The sequence below is a fragment of the Monodon monoceros genome, unplaced genomic scaffold (assembly GCF_005190385.1).
Source record: "Monodon monoceros isolate NGI ecotype Baffin Bay Population unplaced genomic scaffold, NGI_Narwhal_1 Super_Scaffold_16, whole genome shotgun sequence".
Classification (NCBI taxonomy): Eukaryota; Metazoa; Chordata; class Mammalia; order Artiodactyla; family Monodontidae; genus Monodon; species Monodon monoceros.
Genome location: NW_021703772.1, coordinates 89,146,536 through 89,167,801, shown reverse-complemented (window position 1 = coordinate 89,167,801; position 21,266 = coordinate 89,146,536). Strand labels below are relative to the sequence as shown.

Sequence of the window (21,266 nt, the reverse complement as noted above, 5' to 3'; positions counted from 1 at the left end):
TTCCTTCCTTCCTTCCTTCCTTCCTTCCTTCCTTCCTTCCTTCCTTCCTTTCTTTCTTTCTACTTTTTCTCCCTTTTATTCTGAACCGTGTGGATGAAAGGCTCTTGGTGCTGCAGTCAGGAGTCAGTGCTGTGCCTCTGAGGTGGGAGAGCCAACCTCAGGACACTGGTCCACAAGAGACCTCCCAGATCCACATAATATCAAATGGCAAAAATCTCCCAGAGATCTCCATCTCAACACCAGCACCCAGCTTCACTCAACGACCAGCAAGATATAGTGCTGGACACCCTATGCCAAACAACTGGCAAGAAAAGAACACACCACCACCCATTAGCAGAGAGGCTGCCTAAAATCATAATAAGTCCACAGACAACCCAAGACACACCAACAGACGTGGAACTGCCCACCAGAGAGACAAGATCCAGTCTCTTCCACCAGAACACAGGCACTAGTCCCCTCCACCAGGAAGCCTACACAACCCACTGAGCCAACTTTAGCCACTGGGGACAGACACCAAAAACAACGGGAACTATGAACCTGAAGCCTGCAAAAAAGAGACCCCAAACACAGTAAGATAAGCAAAATGAGAAGACAGAAAAACACACAGCAGATGAAGGAGCAAGATAAAAACCCACCAGACCTAGCAAATGAAGAGGAAATAGGCAGTCTACCTGAAAGAGAATTCAGAATAATGATAGTAAAGATGATCCAAAATCTGGAAATAGAATAGACAAAATGCAAGAAACATTTAACAAGGACCTAGAAGAACTAAAGATGAAACAAGCAACGATGAACAACACAATAAATGAAATTAAAAATACTCTAGATGGGATCAATAGCAGAATAACTGAGGCAGAAGAATGGATAAGTGACCTGGAAGATAAAATAGTGGAAATAACTACTGCAGAGCAGAATAAAGAAAAAAGAATGAAAAGAACTGAGGACAGTCTCAGAGACCTCTGGGACAACATTAAACACAACAACATTCGAATTATAGGGGTTCCAGAAGAAGAGAAAAAAAAGGGACTGAGAAAATATTTGAAGAGATTATAGTTGAAAACTTCCCTAATATGGGAAAGGAAATAGTTAATCAAGTCCAGGAAGCACAGAGAGTCCCATACAGGATAAATCCAAGGAGAAATATGCCAAGACACATATTAATCAAACTGTCAAAAATTAAATACAAAGAAAACATATTAAAAGCAGCAAGGGAAAAACAACAAATAACACACAAGGGACTCCCCATAAGGTTAACAGCTGATCTTTCAGCAGAAACTCTGCAAGCTAGAAGGGACTGGCAGGACATATTTAAAGTGATGAAGGAGAAAAACCTGCAACCAAGATTACTCTACCCAGCAAGGATCTCATTCAGATTCCATGCAGAAATCAAAACCTTTACAGACAAGAAAAAGCTGACAGAGTTCAGCACCACCAAACCAGCTTTACAACAAATGCTAGAGGAACTTCTCTAGGCAAGAAACACAAGAGAAGGAAAATACCTAAAATAACGAACCTGAAACAATGAAGAAAACGGGAATAGGAACATACATATCGATAATTACCTTAAATGTAAATGGACTAAATGTTCCCACCAAAAGACACAGATTGGCTGAATGGATACAAAAACAAGACGCATATATATGCTGTCTACAAGAGACCCACTTCAGACCTAGGGACACATACAGACTTAAAGTAAGGGGATGGAAAAAGATATTCCATGCAAATGGAAACTAAAAGAAAGCTGGAGTAGCAATTCTCATATCACAAAAAATGGACTTTAAAGTAAAGACTATTACAAGAGACAACGAAGGACACTACATAATGATCAAGGGATCGATAGAAAAAGATATAACAATTGTAAATATTTATGCACCCAACATAGGAGTACCTCAATATATAAGGCAAACACTAACAGCCATAAAAGGGGAAATTGACAGTAACACAATCATAGTAGCAGACTTTAACACCCCACTTTCACCAATGGACAGATCATCCAACATGAAAATAAATAAGGAAACACAAGCTTTAAATGATACATTAAACAAGATGGACTTAATTGATATTTATAGGACATTCCATCCAAAAACAACAGAATACACATTTTTCTCAAGTGCTCATGGATCATTCTCCAGGATAGATCATATCTTGGGTCACAAATCAAGCCTTGGTAAATTTAAGAAAATTGAAATTGTATCAAGTATCTTTTCTGACCACAATGCTATGAGACTAGATATCAATTACAGGAAAAGATGTGTAAAAAATACAAACACATGGATGCTAAACAATACACTACTTAATAATGAAGTGATTGCTCAAGAAATCAAAGAGGAAATCAAAAAATACCTAGAAACAAATGACAGTGAAAACACGATGACCCATTTGGGATGCAGCTAAAGCAGTTCTAAGAGGGAAGCTTATAGCAATACAATCCCACCTAAGAAACAGGAAACATCTCGAATAAACAACTTAACCTTGCACCTAAAGCAATTAGAGAAAGAAGAACAAAAATACCCCAAAGTTAGCAGAAGGAAAGAAATCATAAAAATCAGATCAGAAATAAATGAAAGAGAAATGAAGGAAACAATAGCAAAGATCAATAAAACTAAAAGCTGATTCTTTGAGAAGATAAACAAAATTGATAAACCATTAGCCAGACTCATCAAGAAAAAAAGGGAGAAGACTCAAATCAATAGAATTAGAAATGAAAAAGGAGAAGTAACAACTGACACTGCAGAAATACAAAAGATCATAAGAGATTACTACAAGCAATTCTTTGCCAATAAAATAGACAACCTGGAAGAAATGGACAAATTCTTAGAAATGCACAACCTGCCAAGATTGAATCAGGAAGAAATAGAAAATATGAACAGACCAATCACAAGCACTGAAATTGAAACTGTGATTAAAAATCTTCTAACAAACAAAAGCCCAGGACCAGAAGACTTCACAGGCGAATTCTATCAAACATTTAGAGAAGAGCTAACACCTATCCTTCTAAAACTCTTCCAAAATACAGCAGAGGGAGGAACACTCCCAAATTCCTTCTACGAGGCCACCATCACCTTGATACCAAAACCAGACAAGGATGTCACAAAGAAAGAAAACTACAGGCCAATATCACTGATGAACACAGATGCAAAAATCTTCAACAAAAAACTAGCAAACATAATCCAACAGCACATTAAAAGGATCATACACCATGATCAAGTGGGGTTTATCCCAGGAATGCAAGGATTCTTCAATATATGCAAATTAATCAGTGTGATACACCATATTAACAAATTGAAGGAGAAAAACCATATGATCATCTCAATACATGCAGAGAAAGCTTTTGACAAAATTCAACACCCATTTATGATAAAAACCCTGCAGAAAGTAGGCATAAAGGGAACTTTCCTCAACATAATAAAGGCCATATATGACAAACCCATAGCCAACATCATCCTCAATGGTGAAAAACTGAAAGCATTTCCACTAAGATCAGGAACAAGACAAGGTTGCCCATTCTCATCACTCTTATTCAACATAGTTTTTGAAGTTTTAGCCACAGAAAATAGAGAAGAAAAGGAAATAAAAGGAATCCAAATCGGAAAAGAAGAAGTAAAGCTGTCACTGTTTGCAGATGACATGATACTATACATAGAGAATCCTAAAGATGCTACCAGAAAACTACTAGAGCTAAACAATGAATTTGGTAAAGTAGCAGGATACAAAATTAATGCACAGAAATCTCTGGCATTCCTATACACTAATGGTGAAAAATCTGAAAGTGAAATCAAGAAAACACTCCCATTTACCACTGCAACAGAAAGAATAAAATATCTCGGAATAAACCTACCTAAGGAGACAAAAGACCTGTATGCAGAAAATTATAAGACACTGATGAAAGAAATTAAAGATGATACAAATAGATGGAGAAATATACCATGTTCTTCGATTGGAAGAATCAACATTGTGAAAATGACTCTACTACCCAAAGCAATCTACAGATTCAATGCAATCCCTATCAAACTACCACTGTCATTTTTCACACAACTAGAACAAAAAATTTCACAATTTGTATGGAAACACAAAAGACCCCGAATAGCCAAAGCAATCTTGAGAACGAAAAACGGAGCTGGAGGAATCAGGCTCCCTGACTTCAGACTATACTACAAAGCTACAGTAATCAAGACAGTATGGTACTGGCACAAAACAGAAAGATAGATCAATGGAACAGGATAGAAAGCCCAGAGATAAACCCACGCACATATGGTCACCTTATCTTTGATAAAGGAGGCAGGAATGTACAGTGGAGAAAGGAGAGCCTCTTCAATAAGTGGTGCTGGGAAAACTGGGCAGGTACATGTAAAAGTATGAGATTAGATCACTCCCTAACACCATACACAAAAATAAACTCAGAATGGATTAAAGACGTAAATGTAAGGCCAGAAACTATCAAACTCTTAGAGGAAAAGATAGGCAGAACACTCTATGACATAAATCACAGCAAGATCCTTTTTGACCCACATCCTAGAGAAATGGAAATAAAAACAAAAATAAACAAATGGGACCTAATGAAACTTCAAAGCTTTTGCAGAGCAAAGGAAACCATAAAGAAGACCAAAAGACAACCCTCAGAATGGGAGAAAATATTTGCAAATGAAGCAACTGACAAAGGATTAATCTCCAAAATTTACATGCAGCTCAATAACAAAAAAACAAACAACCCAATCCAAAAATGGGCAGAAGACCTAAATAGACATTTCTCCAAAGAAGTTATACAGACTGCCAACAAACACATGAAAGAATGCTCAACATCATTAATCATTAGAGAAATGCAAATGAAAACTACAATGAGATATCATCTCACACCAGTCAGAATGTCCATCATCAAAAAATCTAGAAACAATAAATGCTGGAGAGGGTGTGGAGAAAAGGGAACACTCTTGCAGTGATGGTGGGAATATGAATTGGTACAGCCACTATGGAGAACAGTATGGAGGTTCCTTAAAAAACTACAAATAGAATGACCATATGACCCAGCAATCCCACTACTGGGCATATACCCTGAGAAAACCATAATTCAAAAAGAGTCATGTACTGAAATGTTCATTGCAGCTCTATTTACAATAGCCCGGAGATGGAAACAACCTAAGTGTCCATCATCGGATGAATGGATAAAGAAGATGTGGCACATATATACAATGGAATATTACTCAGCCATAAAAAGAAACAAAACTGAGCTATTTGTAATGAGGTGGATGGACCTAGAGTCTGTCATACAGAGTGAAATAAGTCAGAAAGAGAAAGACAAATACCATATGCTAACACATATATATGGAAGTTAAGAAAAAAAAAAATGACATGAAGAACCTAGGGGTAAGACAGGAATAAAGACACAGACCTACAAGAGAATGGACTTGAGGATATGGGGAGGGGGAAGGGTAAGCTGTGACAAAGTGAGAGAGTGGCATGGACATATATACACTACCAAACGTAAAATAGATAGATGGTGGGAAGCAGCCGCATAGCACAGGGAGACCAGCTCGGTGCTTTGTGACCACCTAGAAGGGTGGGATAGGGAGGGTGGGAGGGAGGGAGACGCAAGAGAGAAGAGATATGGGAACATATGTGTATGTATAACTGATTCACTTTGTTATAAAGCAGAAACTAACGAACCATTGTAAAGCAATTATACTTCAATAAAGATGTAAAAAAAAATGATTTTAGCAATGAAAAAAAAAAGTAAATATATCAAGTGGTATGGGGCTTGTCAGTGTAAGTCATAAATTTATACAGATGAAAGACAATGGGAAAATATAACCATTATAATCTGTGTAAAGCCTGCTGGAGCATATTATCATTTTTTAATACCACTAGAGCAATCTTTTAGCATGCAGAAATATGATATCAGTTGTCTAGCGTGAACATAGAAAAATACCTATTTTGGCTTTATCAGATGTTAATATACATACATAATTTTCTACCCTATCGGTATTGTTGCTAAAATAGGACATGTTTTATGCAAAGCTTCACTTTTTTGAATTTAAGATTTTTATTTTATTTCGCTCATGCTCAAAATTGGGCTGATTATCTTTCCATTCTATATTTCTACACCTGGACTGCTGACAATTAAAACCTCAGATTCCTAATGATCACAGAACATTCAGAAGTTTGATTTTGTGATACTTTTTCAGGTAAGCTGGCTGGTGAAAATCCTATTAATGGTGAATTCCAGAAGGATATATCAAACTTAGGTCACATTCCTAGAGTGAAGAATATGGCTTAAGGAAAGGGAAAAATGTTACTTTTCAATGCTGAGCATAAGAGATCCTGAAGAGTTATAGAGTCATTTAAATCTATACAGTTATTCTCTGGTTCCTTGATCAAGGAATCCCTAATGTCATTCTGGTATCAACTAAAGTAGTTAGAATATGGTATAAAGGATGGTCATGCCCAATAAATTCAACCTAAACTCATGAATCATCAGTGACAAGATGATTCTCAGAAAATAATGGCAGCAGGGTGAAGATGTTACTAGGTGTTCATCCTCAGTGACTCATAACATACTGAATGCTCAATTATTCTCAACACTGAAAAGAGAAGAATTGAACAGAAGAAGAAGAAGAACAACAAGAGACAGCAATAGGATGGTCTTATTATTAAGGAAACTGTCGCAAAATTAGGAAATCACCTCTATAGTGAGTTCTATAGGAAATAAATAATCCCTTTCTATTGCTCACTACTTGACCAGGATTGTGAATAGCATTAGCCATCTAAAAGGGATTCTCATATTGAATGAGTGTTGGTTGGAGAGTGGCAGGCAAATTCCTGTTGGCTCCTATGGAGAAGTTCAAAATCAATCAGGTACATACAAAAAGTGGGAAAACACAGAAAAAGTAAACTGAGGTTCTTGGCATCGAGTGGAGACTGACATGAAAAACAGAAACAGATAGTTAAGCCATTTGTCTCTAAAGAGACTGAAAACAAAACAACCAAACACATTAGGTTGGAAATAAGAAGAAAACATGAAACTCTCATTTGCCCCTTTGGCTAGCACTCTAGACAGACAGACCAAAGAACTAGAGACACTAATGAGATATGTCATGTTTAAGAGACTGCAGAGGCGTGTGGTTACCCAGACAACAAAAGGCATTGCTCATATTTTTGCACAAAGTAGAAGACAAATTTTGACTGCTTCCTCCAGACAGATGATTTCTTTCCTAATAAGCTCTCTAAATACAAAGCCAAAGTTTTGAGTCCTGAGGCATTCTTCTTCATAGAGATATATTAGTCGAATGAATGAAATGCTTAAAATCTTACAGAAAAAATGGCAGCTTGATTGTAACAAAATCAGAGGTTACTGCTTTAAACTACCAGTCCTTTACAGCTATGGATTGTAATGTATCTGGCACAATTCCAGCTTCAGTAAACTAAAGATACGTCTTTATATATATATGTCTTTATATATAAATGCTGAAGGCATTTGTTTTAAATCAAGGAAAGAGGAAAATTTATGAAAGGAGAATGAAAACATTCAAGCCATGGAAATGCTATCTTCTGTAAAACAAAATTCCTATAGTTAGCAATATAATTTAAGAAAATATAGTTAACACAAGGATAGATTGAAGTGGTCACATATTTCATTTGTTCGTGATTTTTCATCTTTGTGTATATCTAAGAAAAGAAAATTCAGTTGATTTTGCTGAAGTTAATTATCTCCTGATGCAATGCTAGTAAAACAAAGATGTGAAGACACTGTAAAGAACTTGTGCTTGTGTGGTGGGGGGAGTCCACATTCAATAGACAACATCCTGAAAAGACCCAGATTTGTCTTTGGGTTACAGGGTCAATATTGCATGTGATTTTATTGTTTTTTAACATGCTCAGTGTTCTTTAAACTTATTTGTTATGATTTACCACCCACCCTCCATAAAAAGCAAAACCCACTCTCAAAACCTTCATTCACACTACCAGCTAAACAAAAGATATCATGGAAGACTGGAAAGCACACAACATTTAAAACTTGGTTTAAGAGCCAGTCCTAGTTTCTCTATAAATTATGTGGCACATAAAAATAAAGGATTTGGATTAGATGATCTGTTAAAGTCTTTAGCTTCTAAACACAAAATTATATAACAGTTTAAAACATTATCCATTCTTTACAAATCTTAAGAATGCATCTAATGCTAAATATGAATTTTCATGCATTAGTCAGTAAGTGAAAAATTTGTTGATACTTATGAGGGCAATTTTGACATCATCTCCCTATGTGAAAGACCTGGAATTAAGAAAGCAAGGTGCCTTCTGATGTTTACAGTTTAAACAAGCACAACAGCTGAGATGTAAGGCAGAACTATCTGAAAGCAGAGATTGCAAAATGGTACACTGAGGACTAAATTTAAGTTAAAGTTAAAAAAAAACCTATTAAGTAGATTCTAACTTTAAAATTAAGAAGATATCACTTTAACAAATTAAACTTTTTCTTTCTTAAAAATTAAGGATAAATAAGGTAGTATATCAAAAGCAGGCCAACATTCCAGAGTAGCAGAGTCAATCAGCTGCTTCTGTTTTAATGAGATACATCTTCAGTTTGCCTCTCTCACCTGGATCCCTAATGTTCTGTCCAACCTGTTTCACTCATTTAACTTACCTATATAGCTGGTTTGCAACCCATGCCTTAAAGAGACAAAAGAATTCAACTTTAATGAATAAATCATGTATCTATAAGAAAGGGGGTTAAAACAGCGATAAACACATGGAAAAAGAAAAGTCAGAGAAACAAATGTTGAGAGTGTGTCTCCAGAGTCATTAGGTAGGCATCTTGTAGATAAACTGCAATACTTATGTAGCAGATATATAAATGTGTATGTATATATATATATGAATATGTACACATAAATTGGGCCCTTATAGTTCAATGTCTCTCCATCAAGTTCATTCAAATTATGAATATGTAAGTGTATGTGTACATATACATAATACTGAATTTTATATATCATTTTCTTTCCTGCTTCATTAACATTAGTTTCCTGCTGTTTCATTATACCCTAGATACACTAGCAATCCATTTTCTTTCTTTTTTGAATTTTATTTTATTTATTTTTTATACAGCAGGCTCTTATTAGTTATCTATTTTATACATATTAGTGTATATATTCAATCAAAATCTCCCAATTCATCCCACCACCACCACCCCCCATTGGAGTCCATATGTTTGTTGTCTACATCTGTGTTTCTATCTCTGCCTTGCAAACTGGTTCATCTGTACTATTTTTCTAGATTCCACATATATGCATTAATATACGATATTTGTTTTTCTCTTTCTGACTTACTTCACTCTGTGTGACAATCTCTAGATCCACCCAAGTCTCTACAAATGACCCAATTTCATTCCTTTTTATGGCTGAGTAATATTCCATTGTATATATGTTCCACATCTCCTTTATTCATTCATCTGTCAATGGGCATTTAGGTTGCTTCCATGTCCTGGCTATTGTAAATAGTGCTGCAATGAACACTAGGGTGCATGTGTCTGTTTGAATTATGGCTTTCTCTGGGTATATGCCCAGTAGTGGGATTGCTGGGTCATATGGTAGTTCTATTTTTACTTTTTTAAGGAACCTCCATACTGTTCTCCATAGTGGCTGTATCAATTTACATTCCCACCAACAGTGCAAGAGGGTTCCCTTTTCTCCACACCCTCTCCAGCATTTGTTGTTTGTAGATTTTCTGATGATGCCCATAGTAATCCATTTTCTAAGTCTAAACAGAATGTGAAATAATAATGAGGTCACCTTTTAGGCTACTTCCTGGGCATACAATTGACATTCTCCAGATGGTAGTCAGTCTTTTTGTGAGTTTGTGCTTTCAAACATTAACAGTTATTTCAGTTAGGCCTTTTGGAAGACCTGAAAGCACATTATGTAGGCTGAGATCTCTAATACCTAAACCAGACCAAGACCAATCTCAATGATCACAATAATAATAAAAGTGATGTCTTCTTAATAAAGGAACTTTGATTCATTAGGGTAATTAAGGGAGGCAGAGAAAATAATGCATATTATAATTGTGAAGTTGCATTCTTGTAAATGAAGCATGATCTATTTATGGCTAGAAAAAAATGTGGGTGTATATGTGAATATTCATGGGTGTGAAAGAAGACGGGAGGGGCGTGGTAGGAGATGAGTCTAAACATCATGGAGAGACTTGTAAAACAATGATTTTTCAATGGAAATCCATTTGAATGTTTTAAGTAGGGAGATATGATGATGAGTTTAATGTTCTAAGATTATTTTGGCTATGGTGTGAAGAATGGCTTGGGGATGGGCACCAAGGAGATACAGGAAATTCAGAGGAGGCTTACTCAATGGACTCCAGAGGGGAGGATACAGGAAATTCAGAGAAGGCTTATTCAATGGACTCCAGAGGGGAGAATGTGAAAGTTTAATCTAGGCTTTTGTGAGACAAAAGTGGAAAAAATGGGATATATCTGGAGATAAAAATATTTAAACTTGGATGAATACCAAGGATGAGAAGAATAACTTGTAAAGGATAACTTTCAAGACTGACAAGCTATTGCCATGTCTCTTCAAGATTTTCAATTAATTTATTGCTTCTAGTTTAAAAAATATGACCTACTTTATGACAAGGTCTGTTCTAGATGCTAGGATTACAGTAGGGGAAAAAAAAAATCTTCAAGATTTTCAATTAATTTATTGCTTCTAGTTTAAAAAATATGACCTACTTTATGACAAGGTCTGTTCTAGATGCTAGTATTACAGTAGGGGAAAAAAAAAACAAAAAACCTGCCATCTGGGAATTTATTCATAGCAAGGTGAGGTAGACAATAGATAATAAACATAATAAATGAATAAAATATATGGCAGTGAAAAAAGATAAGTATTATGGAAATGAAAAAGAGCAAGGCATTGAAGATCCCAGGATGGGAATGGGGCAGTAGATTGCAATCATCAATAAGTTATGTATTCAGAAGATGACATTTGAACAAAGACTTGAAGGAGTTCAGGAATTGAGTCATGTAGGATATCTGGCTGAAGAACATTTTAGGCCAAGAGAATATTTCAGGAATGGCCTTACATTAGTAGGTACTGATGGGTTTCAGAAATAGCAAAGCTTCTCTGGAGAAGAGTGAGTAAGGGCGAAAGTAGTAGAAGATAAAGTCAGAGAAGTAACAGGAGACCAGATCTTTTAAACCCTTGTAAGATATTATGAGAATTTCAGTCTTTTCAGTGGGAAACAACTGGATATTTCTGATTTGAGATGTGATATAATCTGATTTATGTTTTATATGGAGCAGTCTGGCTACTGTTTTGTGAGTAATAATGATAGCAAGGAGACCAATTAGGAGGGTATTGCACAATTCAGAAGAAAGACAATGGTGGCTCAAAACTAGTTCCTTGCAGTCAAGCTGACGTAAGGTATTCAGCTCCTGGGCATACCTTGAAAGTAGACTCAATAGTATTGCCTGATTTTGGAGTTATGAGAAAAGCAGAGGGGCCAAAAATGACTCTACGATTTTTACTCTGAGCACCTGGAAAATGGAGTTGCCATTGAATGAGATTGGGGAAGCAGATTTTGTGGATCATATGAATAGTTTATTTTTAGGCATGCTCGACTGGGGATTTTATTTTTTAAACATCCAAAAGGAAAACCAAAGCAAGCAGTTGGACAGAGCCTGGTATCAATTAGGCAATTGTTAGCATGTGGTTATATGTTAAACCATGAAACAATATGAACTCTACAAGGAAGTGAGGAAAGACAGAAAGAAGAGGATCAAGGTCTGAGACTGGGGCATTCCAATGTTAAGAGGGAAGGAGAAAAGGATCTAGCAAAAGAGACTGAGAGGTGAGGAAAAAAAGAGAGAACAATAAAAGAAAAACTATACTGATGATTCATCTTAAAACTATTTTGTATTACAGGGTTATTATTACATCAAGTGAAGTAACAAACAAAACATCGACTTAAAGTTTAACTGGAAAGACTGATACTGCTACTATGAAGAGAAAGCTTTCTCAACTCTGACACTACTGACATTTTGGTAAGAATAACTCCTTGTGAGAAACTAATTTATGTATTGTAGGGTGTTAGGCATTTCCCCTGGCCTCTACTCACTTGATACCAGCAGCACTCCCCAGTTGTGACAATCAAAAATATCTTCAGACATTACCAAATGTCCCCTGGGGTGAAAGATCATCCCCAGTGGAGAACCACTGATTGTAGAACCACTAAGTGCTCTCTGATGTCTGCTTCCTCCATGACTCTAAGCATTTGTCTAGGTCTTTTAATGAATCTCTGTCTCCAAATTTATTGAACACTTCTTTATCTTCCTTTACTTGATCTTTCGGCAGTACTCTAGAAATATAACTCCAAATTCTTTTTCAAAACACATTCTTCTCTTAGTTTTTGTGACTCTACATTCTAGTTTTCTCCTAATGTGCTGGGCACTCTTTGTCATCATTTTAATCTAGCCTCAGAGCTTCGTTCCAGTCCCCTCTTTACTTCCCCTGGTAATCTAACCTGGCTTCATGGTTTTAGATGTCTCCTCTATTTTTCTATTCTTTAATGTAAATCTCCAGTCCAGAGATTTAAGATAAAGCCTTGAATACATCACTGACTAACTGACATCTCGCTTGGATCTCTTACAGGTATCTGACTTAACATGACTAAAACTGAACCCACAGTTTACCATTTTCAGTATCCATCAAATTATAGAATCCGGAAACTCAGGTGTCAGTCTGCAGTCCTTCCTGTCCTCATTTTTCACATTCATTTTATTTGCAAACATTTTTCCTTAAAATTCTACTCACTACCCTCCATTTCACTGAGACTACAATAGTGCAACATACCACCATTTCTAATTGGGAGCATAGTCCTCCTATGTGGTCTCCTTCTGTTCCAGTCTTTTCTCCCACCAGATCCATTCTCCACATAAAAAGTGAAATAGTTGTCTTAGATATAAATAAGATGGCATTACTTCCTTCTCATCTCTTAGGTCTTAGCTCAAAATCTCCTTTCTTCAAATGTGCCTTTATTGATCATCTTACTCAAAACCTACAACATTTAAGTTTTTCTCTCTAAGCCCAGTTTTTATTCCCCTCAATACACTTTTCAAAACCAGACATTTTTTTGTATTTATTTATTTATTAGTTTACTTGACTTTGTCTTCATTCCACAGAATATAAACTTCATGAGGACAAGATTCTATTATCTTTATTGTATCCTAAGAACCCAACACCAAACCAAACAAACAGAACTCTTTAAATAAAGCTATGGGTATGATTGAATAAAACTTGACTGGTTCACCTTAAAATGCTATACAATCTGATCAATAACTTAGTCAGTATTATTAATTATATAATCATATGTTTTATATGGTCTTATAAGATTTATGTTCAGTAAATTTTGAATATTGATCACAGCTGTTTCAGAACCATTAACTCTAATCAGTATGTATTACTGAGTGACTGTCTTATGCAGTCAACAACAGTCAAGCCACAAAATGGTAATAGTGTAATATCTGATAGTTTTAGATCTCTTCCAAAGTAATTGTAATAAATGATTTTAGCTGTTGACTGGCTTGAATAAACTCAGATGGTTTTAAAAGTATTCTTGCTAAGGAAGTATAGACAGTTTCAATTTAGAGTTTAATGGTTGTCATAAATTTATAATAATGAAGAAAAAATTTTTTGAAAATAAACTATCAATTTTTACCACTACCCAAACATCCTAAAACAAGACTTTGAAGTTTTTGCTAAAATGTGTGTACACACACACACACACACACACACACTTATGTATGGGTTCATAGACATACCTATAAATTTATGTTTATGTGTGTGTGTGTGTGTGTGTGTGTGTGTATACATGTGTATATGATGTACACACAGACCCATATGTTGGGTATGAGGTTTATAGCTAGGACTACAATTCAAAATTGAAACCTATTAAAGAAAACAGTTGAATATTTTGTTAAAGCTTTTCAGCAAAAATGGTCTAATCAAATTTTTTGAGAAAAAGTTATGATTATTAACGAATAAAATTATAAGTAAATTTATACTGAACATTCTCTTTTGCATAATGGAGAATATGCCAAAAATGGTATCTCATATTCACTTCTCAAAACCAGGTAGATCAGAGGAACGATTTGTTTTGCTCAGGAATATTCAGCTATTTAATTGTAAAAATCTAATCTGTATATTTAAAGTCATTTTCATTTTTCTAAGCATTGACCTACTTTATAGTGCTTGCCATCATGCATCTAGCATTTCATACTAGAAATGATAAATGGCCAGAAAGTATGTACAATTGTTGTATAACACTATCATATTCTGTTGTAACTACTAAAATTCAAATTCTCATTATGCTTTACATATCAATTGAATTATGCCAGTCTTTTAAGTTTTAAATTAATTAATTTTCTTAAAGGAAAAATCTATCCATTTTGTATAGCTCAGGGGGTTAGAAAATCATAAGTAATTCTACCGATAAATAACTTAGTCTGCATTTGAAATTTAAATTTGCAATCCTAATTACTATTCCAACCATTTTCACAGATTACAGAAGAGAATTCCCTTCCTTATTTCTAAAAAAATATCATGTTAAAAACTATCTTCCTTTAGAATGGACTTCAGTTAACATTTAGCTGTCTGAGCAATATTCTGATTTCTGATATAACACATTTTCTGCTCTTTGCTGAAATGAAAATATTCCAGTGTTTTCAGTATCTGTGAATATGCTTCCAAGATATCCTGCTATCACATGGATAACTCCGTCCATTTGCTTCACTGATAATAGGGTTATAACTAAAGTATCCATAGTTCGATTTGTATATTTTTCTTTCTTTTACCTATTGATTCAGAGATAGAAATCAGTGCACCATATTCAGTGTAGGGAAAAATCTTAAGTTTTGTTTTCTGAGGAGTGGGGAATTCTCAGGTCAGTATCATTTAATAATTTTGCCAAAACTTAGAAGATGAAATAGAGTGCATGTTCATTAAACTAATGGATGACTATCTGGTGACTGTTAAAGGAGCAAATATAATACATTGCAGGGAAATTCATGAGGGTAGAAAATCAATTCTTTATATACAAGATGGATTTCAAAGAAATAAATACAAATTGTCCAGGTAATAAGTGAATAGACATAAACTACGTCACAATTTTTGGGGAAATCATACATATTTACTATCTGGAAGGGACTTTAGAAATTTTCTACTTCAATAAAGTAGTTAGCGTTCAGATGAGTATGTTGAGACTCAGAGATGTAGCAAGTATCTCAAGTTAAAGTCTAAATTGTGTCACATTATAGCTGCATGGCCATAGATAAGTCATTTAATCATTCTAGAATGCACATTGCTCATTAACTTAAGGTGGTGAGAATGGATTTATTCCATATTTATAATATTGAGATATCAGGATTACAAAAAGGTTTAGGAAGCAAAGTTAAATAATTGCCCTTATCAGTGTAGCCTTAGATATTTTTATACATATGTATAATGCACTGGTTGGAATTTCTACAGAATGCTTAATGGTTTAGAACATGGTGGTAAAATTCATGGCTCAGAGGTTCCAACCTTATAATCATGACATGTAGTTAGCTATGATGGGCTTCTAGAAAATGTACCCTACTGTTACCCACTTTTCTTCCTATTGAATACTGTTAGTCATTGGTAGGTCTAAGAAGAGAGAGAAAAACAAATAGAAAGTCTAGATTACACAATACATCTTATTACTACCATTAAAAGACTAATGATGTTTCAAATCCTATTAGAAAAAGGCTAATCAATAACTTTGCATTGATGATGAAAGACTCTATACCACATTAATAAAATTAAAAATCAAAATATGTAAAAAATATAAATAAAGTATATATTGATCCATTTTTATATATTGATCCATTTATACATAAGAATAAATATTTAGCTATTAAACAAGTTTGGCTCGTGGCCCACAATAAACAGTTTGCTAGAGGCTACTGATTGTATTTATCCATCTCCCCAAGGACAAAGCTAAAAAATTATCAAATCATTTTCACTGAAAATTATATGAAAAATAAAGATATATTTTTAGCAACTATCAAATTCAGGCAAGAGTAATTTGCAATTAATTTTTAATGTGAGAATATGCATTATAGGGAAGAAAATTTTGCCAGTCATCATCAACATCATCACCATCATTATCATATCATTCTGTTAATCTATACAGTACTTATGTGCCAAGAACTACTAATGCTAATATAAATATAGTGTGTGTGTGTGTGTGTGTGTGCGCACGTGTATTCCTCACTAAAACCTCATGAAATGGAGAGTACAGAGAAGCTAAGAAGCTAGTAAGCAACAGGAACAAGATTAAAACCCAGTCAGTGTAATTTTACAATATATACTCTATCACTTCATTAATACATGAAACTGTACCATAGGAACAATGTTTTTGCAAAGCAAACTTCTGTTTTAAAGATAAAGAAAGCTAAAGCTAGTCAAGACTGAGTCAGTCTTTTGGTCTGATTGGAAGGAGATGATATGTGAGTGAAGGAGGGCAGAGTGATCCACTGAAGTTCTTGGCTCTGTCCTAGAACTACCCTTAATAGAACTAAAGCTTTGTATAACACTGGGTTTGGGGGAGGAGGAGTTAAAGAAACAACTCTGGTATATATGGATTTTTACTCACAGTTAATTTAATCTAAACTGAATTTAAAAGCTAATAATATAGCTTCTTTTAAAACCAGCTTATTGACACCTACTACTGATAAAAAATAGTGTTCCAGATTTCCATCAAATGATATTCACGGAGTTCAAACGTTTACGGTAGATACCTCTGAAAAAGGTAGTGAAGACTTCCAGATAGGTGTCTCTGATTTGTTTCAAATACAAAGCTTTAATTATTTAGTAGGATTAAAGTAAGTTAATCCTACTGTGATAGTATTTGACACTTTGGTTGTATGGGAATGGGCCAGGCCCCCCAAAATAAGTCTTTATCTGTTATTTCTCTGCCAATTTGCTTCAAAATATAAAATACATAATAAATTGACATGCCCTAAAACAAAAAAGGATAACCTACAACCACAAGTCTAAACAAATGTTCTAGTTTATTTTTCTCAAAAGGAATAACCATGATAATCAATGTGTCCGTCATACACCAGTAAACAATATTGCTCTATTTTGGATGTTCCCTAAAATATAGTTATTAGGAGTCAGAAGAAATAATTACACTATCGAATTGATCTCTTGCCCTAGAAGAGAACTATATTTCTCATATTGTTAAAAATGAAACAATTTACCCTGTATATTTTTGAGTTTATTTTCTAATGTAAAAACAAAGTGATGGTTCCCAATATGATCTCATGATGAAAAAAACCCTCATGTTCATAATATATTATTAAATACTATAAAATACAGAAAGTTCTAGAAATTTTAGGTATTATTAATTACCATTCTTATGTAACTACAGAAAGTATATTAAAAGAAACACATAATATCATGCAATTAAAATGAATTGTACCCAGCTATGAGAATAAAGGAGTAGGGAAAGGTTCTATTTCTATACAGGGAGAATACTGGGAGGAATCACTGAATATATTAATTACCTCTGATAATCAGATACTGTGATTGACAGATTAAAAAAACAGGGAAGTGGGGGAAGGTGTGAGCCTTCAAATATTCAATTTTATTTACTTACAATCAAGCCACTGTTTGCTTGCCTTTTTTCTCTGCCATGTATCCTTTTGTAGAAAATTCCGCCTGGATTAAACTGAGTACTCCAAATAATCATATCTCTCTGATAATATACATCCATCCCTGTTATCCTTGAATTATGTTCAAAATGAGAAATTTGTTGATGATCGCCACTGTAGTTGAATGGATATATAAAACCCAGGATATCAGTGTCATTAGCAATGTAGAGAACTTGATCTTCAGAGCCTGGAGATTATTATAATAAAATACAAAAATAAAATAAAATTCAACTAATGTAAAAGCAACAAATGTACTTTTAAATTAACTTGAATTGTTATTCTTAACATAGTTTCTTGCTCAATAAAAATAAACTGGCTTTATACCATCTTTTAGTCTTCATGACATTTCTAAAACACACTTAACTAAACATTTCTAAGAGTTATTAATGGAGGTTTTCTTAGCTCAAAGCTTACCTTATGGCTAGAAATTAGGTATTTGTAGTAGATATCCTTTTTATGAAAAGGAATTTCTATTTGGTAAGTCACAATACCTTATGTTTTAATGCTTTGGATCTGAATATTCAAATACCATGTTATATACTCACTAAGCCTCAGACATTCCTGAGCATTTAGTTTATGCACCTGACTGATCATTACCTTAGGCTAAGAAATAAAAATTACAAGATGAAGAGTCTTCTTCCATTATTCATATATGTCAAATGTTCTTTTATTTTTATTTTATAAAAATATCAGTGTTTATTATATTAACATGCCATAATCTCAATATTTTCTAGAATCTTGCTAACTGGAACCATGTAGCCTGAAATTTTGTCACCTACAATACAATACTGATGTAATTTGCATACTGAGACAAGTAAAACCCTAAAGAGAATCCTGAAAATAGTAATTGAAATATTAATGAAACCGTAAGGAAAGACTGAATTGCATGTATAATATCTGCAAATTAAAAAAAATAATAATACATGAGTTGTAGTTCAGCTCTATAGGCTCAATAGCTCTCACTTAGTAAATGGTTACTATGTGATAGGAGATGTATTAAGTCTTTGACAATTTATCTCCTCTTACAACAACCATGGAAAGTAAGGATTAGGCCTCCCATTTTACAGATGAGGAACTGAGGCTCAGAGAGTTTAACTTCCCCGAGGCCACACAATCAGGTGCAATGCTGGGATTCAAATACAAGTCTGTCTAATTCCATAGCCCATTCTTGCTTGATTCACTGTATCATGTTGCTTTCCTCTTGTAATAACTGCCTTATTAACATTGTTAATTATGCCCTGTAGCTAACAATATTTAAATTACAATATTATTTAGTAAAAACATAAAAGCATTAAAGCCATATCTAAGAAGCCCCAAATATATATCTGTAATTTAATTTTTAAAAAATGATATTCATAAGTAGAGGAGGTCTGAATTTGAAGACATAATTTTATTTTAAAACCTTTAAGTTCTTACTCAAAATTCCATTCTCCTTATAATGCTAACATTTAATTTGACTCGTTATTTTTATCCTAGTGGTATAATGTTTCCTCAAGTACGCTGAGAGCAGGCCATAAAGAAAGATACTTCATATTCTATCACACTGGCTTTTAAATTTTACCTCCTGATAAATTGTTTCAAACACAAAAGTGATTTTAATAGTAGCCAGGTATTTGACAGCCATGTTTATAAACCTTCCCAGATTATATTAAGAATGATAAATTAAAAAGAGATTTATTTTATATTTTCAGGCATTAAGCCATTGCTAAAATGCAATATGAAACATTTTTTCCCATAAAATGTTTACAGCAAATTATAATAACATTTAAAGTAATGGTTATATATCCTTACCTTTTGCTATGCAGGTGTTATTTCTTTCTTGAAAATTCTGGTCGCACACACATTTATAGGATCCTTCCACATTTACACATTGGTGGGAACACGTGCCAAACACCAAACATTCATTAAGGTCTAGAAAAGAAGAGCTCAAAATAGCACCATCATGACCCCAATTAGTACTGTCATTCTTTCCACTTTTCAAAAAAGACATGTATTTTGTGTCCTTCAACTTATTATTCCTATTTCTTTCATTTTCTTTTCAAACTGTTAAGTCTATGACTTGCTATGTAATATTTTCCGGCCATAACAATTTTTTCACAAGTTTCACTATAATGACTCATCAATTGTTTGTGCATTGCTTGTTAATCCACTTAACACGTTGAAATATCCATTTCAAACTTCCCTAGTATTTTCATTCACTCAAATAAAGGTTGAGTTTTCTGATTACCTGCCGCCATACCTTTGAACATATCATATGATATTCCTGTGTCCTGTAATGCCCTTGCTTTTTACATAGAAAATTTCTACTCATCTCTCAAGAGTCACCTGAAGTGAAGCCTTCCCTGGTCTTCACCAATATACAGTAATGGTTATCTATCTCCTAGATTCTCCACTTTTTGCTCTCTTGGAATTTCTATCTTATGCCACACATATGAAATATAGTTCATATGGTATTTCATGTATGTGGTCACATATTCATATCCTCTACTTGACTGTCAGTCCCTTGGGATCATAAATTAGTATTTATTCATTTTTTTATTGTCAACATTTTGCACAATTCCTGGCAAAGAATGAAGATATGGATACACCTCTAACACACTCCTGGCTTCATGTATACAAAGTGACTACGTAACAAGAAGGGCCAAGTGAACAAACAACAACAAAATCTTGAATGCCTACATAAAAATAAATATATATAAATCATAAGTAATAAATAAATCTTAGGCAATATTCTATGGCTTAGCACATGCCTCAAATTTTAAAGTTTTAGGCAGGGCCAGGATTGAGGTGAGGTGATTCTGGTGAATTATCTACTTTCTTTTTCTTTACCTCCTCTACTTCTGCTTTCAATCAGCATAAATTCCTCTGTCCCCTTTATCACTTATAGTTGCCCTAATTACATAATAAATCTGTGAGATAAATCCTCCTCTTGAATTAGAGGAATTTAAGGATAAGCACAGCAATAGTAATTTTCTCTTGTTTAGCACTCAGCAGTGTTCCAAAGCCTCAGTGGTAGAGATGAGGACTTTCCCAGTAACATTTGTAAGTGACAGTGCCAAGGCTTAAACTCAGGCTTCTTGATTCTATTGTCTCTACTATGATACTTTGCCCAAAGTGAACTTACGTACTCTCAGGAGTGCAATTCTGCGTTTAATTGAAGTGTAGGCTAAAGAGACAAAACTGAATTTACTTGTTAACAAATGCTATACCAGGGATAAGTAAAATACATGGTATCAGCTCTCAGCCATCAAAAAAGTATTTCTCGAAAGAAGAAATAATCTAGTCGAGAAATAATTCGCTTTTTTATTAAAATAGAGAAACTTAAGTTGTCAGTTTTCAGTGTTCCACGTTAATGAAGAAATAAAATGGCGTGAATAATCTAAACAAGTATATAACTCAAAATGTTCATATATATGATGTGATTAAAATTATTTCCCCTTTGGATGAGTATAATTAATTTCAATAATTCCATTTTGATTGACACAAAGTAAAAATCGCTTTTATTTACCCAAGAATAACACAAGGGGACAAT

The 21,266-nt window shown here is 34.2% G+C and overlaps 1 protein-coding gene across 1 annotated transcript in view; it reads right to left on the bottom strand.

Annotated features, from left to right (window-relative positions):
- Positions 1 to 21,266, bottom strand: part of LRP1B (LDL receptor related protein 1B) — a 1,820,879-nt gene that overhangs the window by 111,565 nt on the left and 1,688,048 nt on the right. The window contains exons 76-77 of the mRNA XM_029226108.1: positions 19,526 to 19,645; positions 17,680 to 17,921 (exon numbers count right to left, since the gene is read on the bottom strand). Of these exons, the coding sequence (XP_029081941.1) occupies positions 17,680 to 17,921; positions 19,526 to 19,645 (362 nt within the window). The remainder of the gene's footprint in view (positions 1 to 17,679; positions 17,922 to 19,525; positions 19,646 to 21,266) is intronic.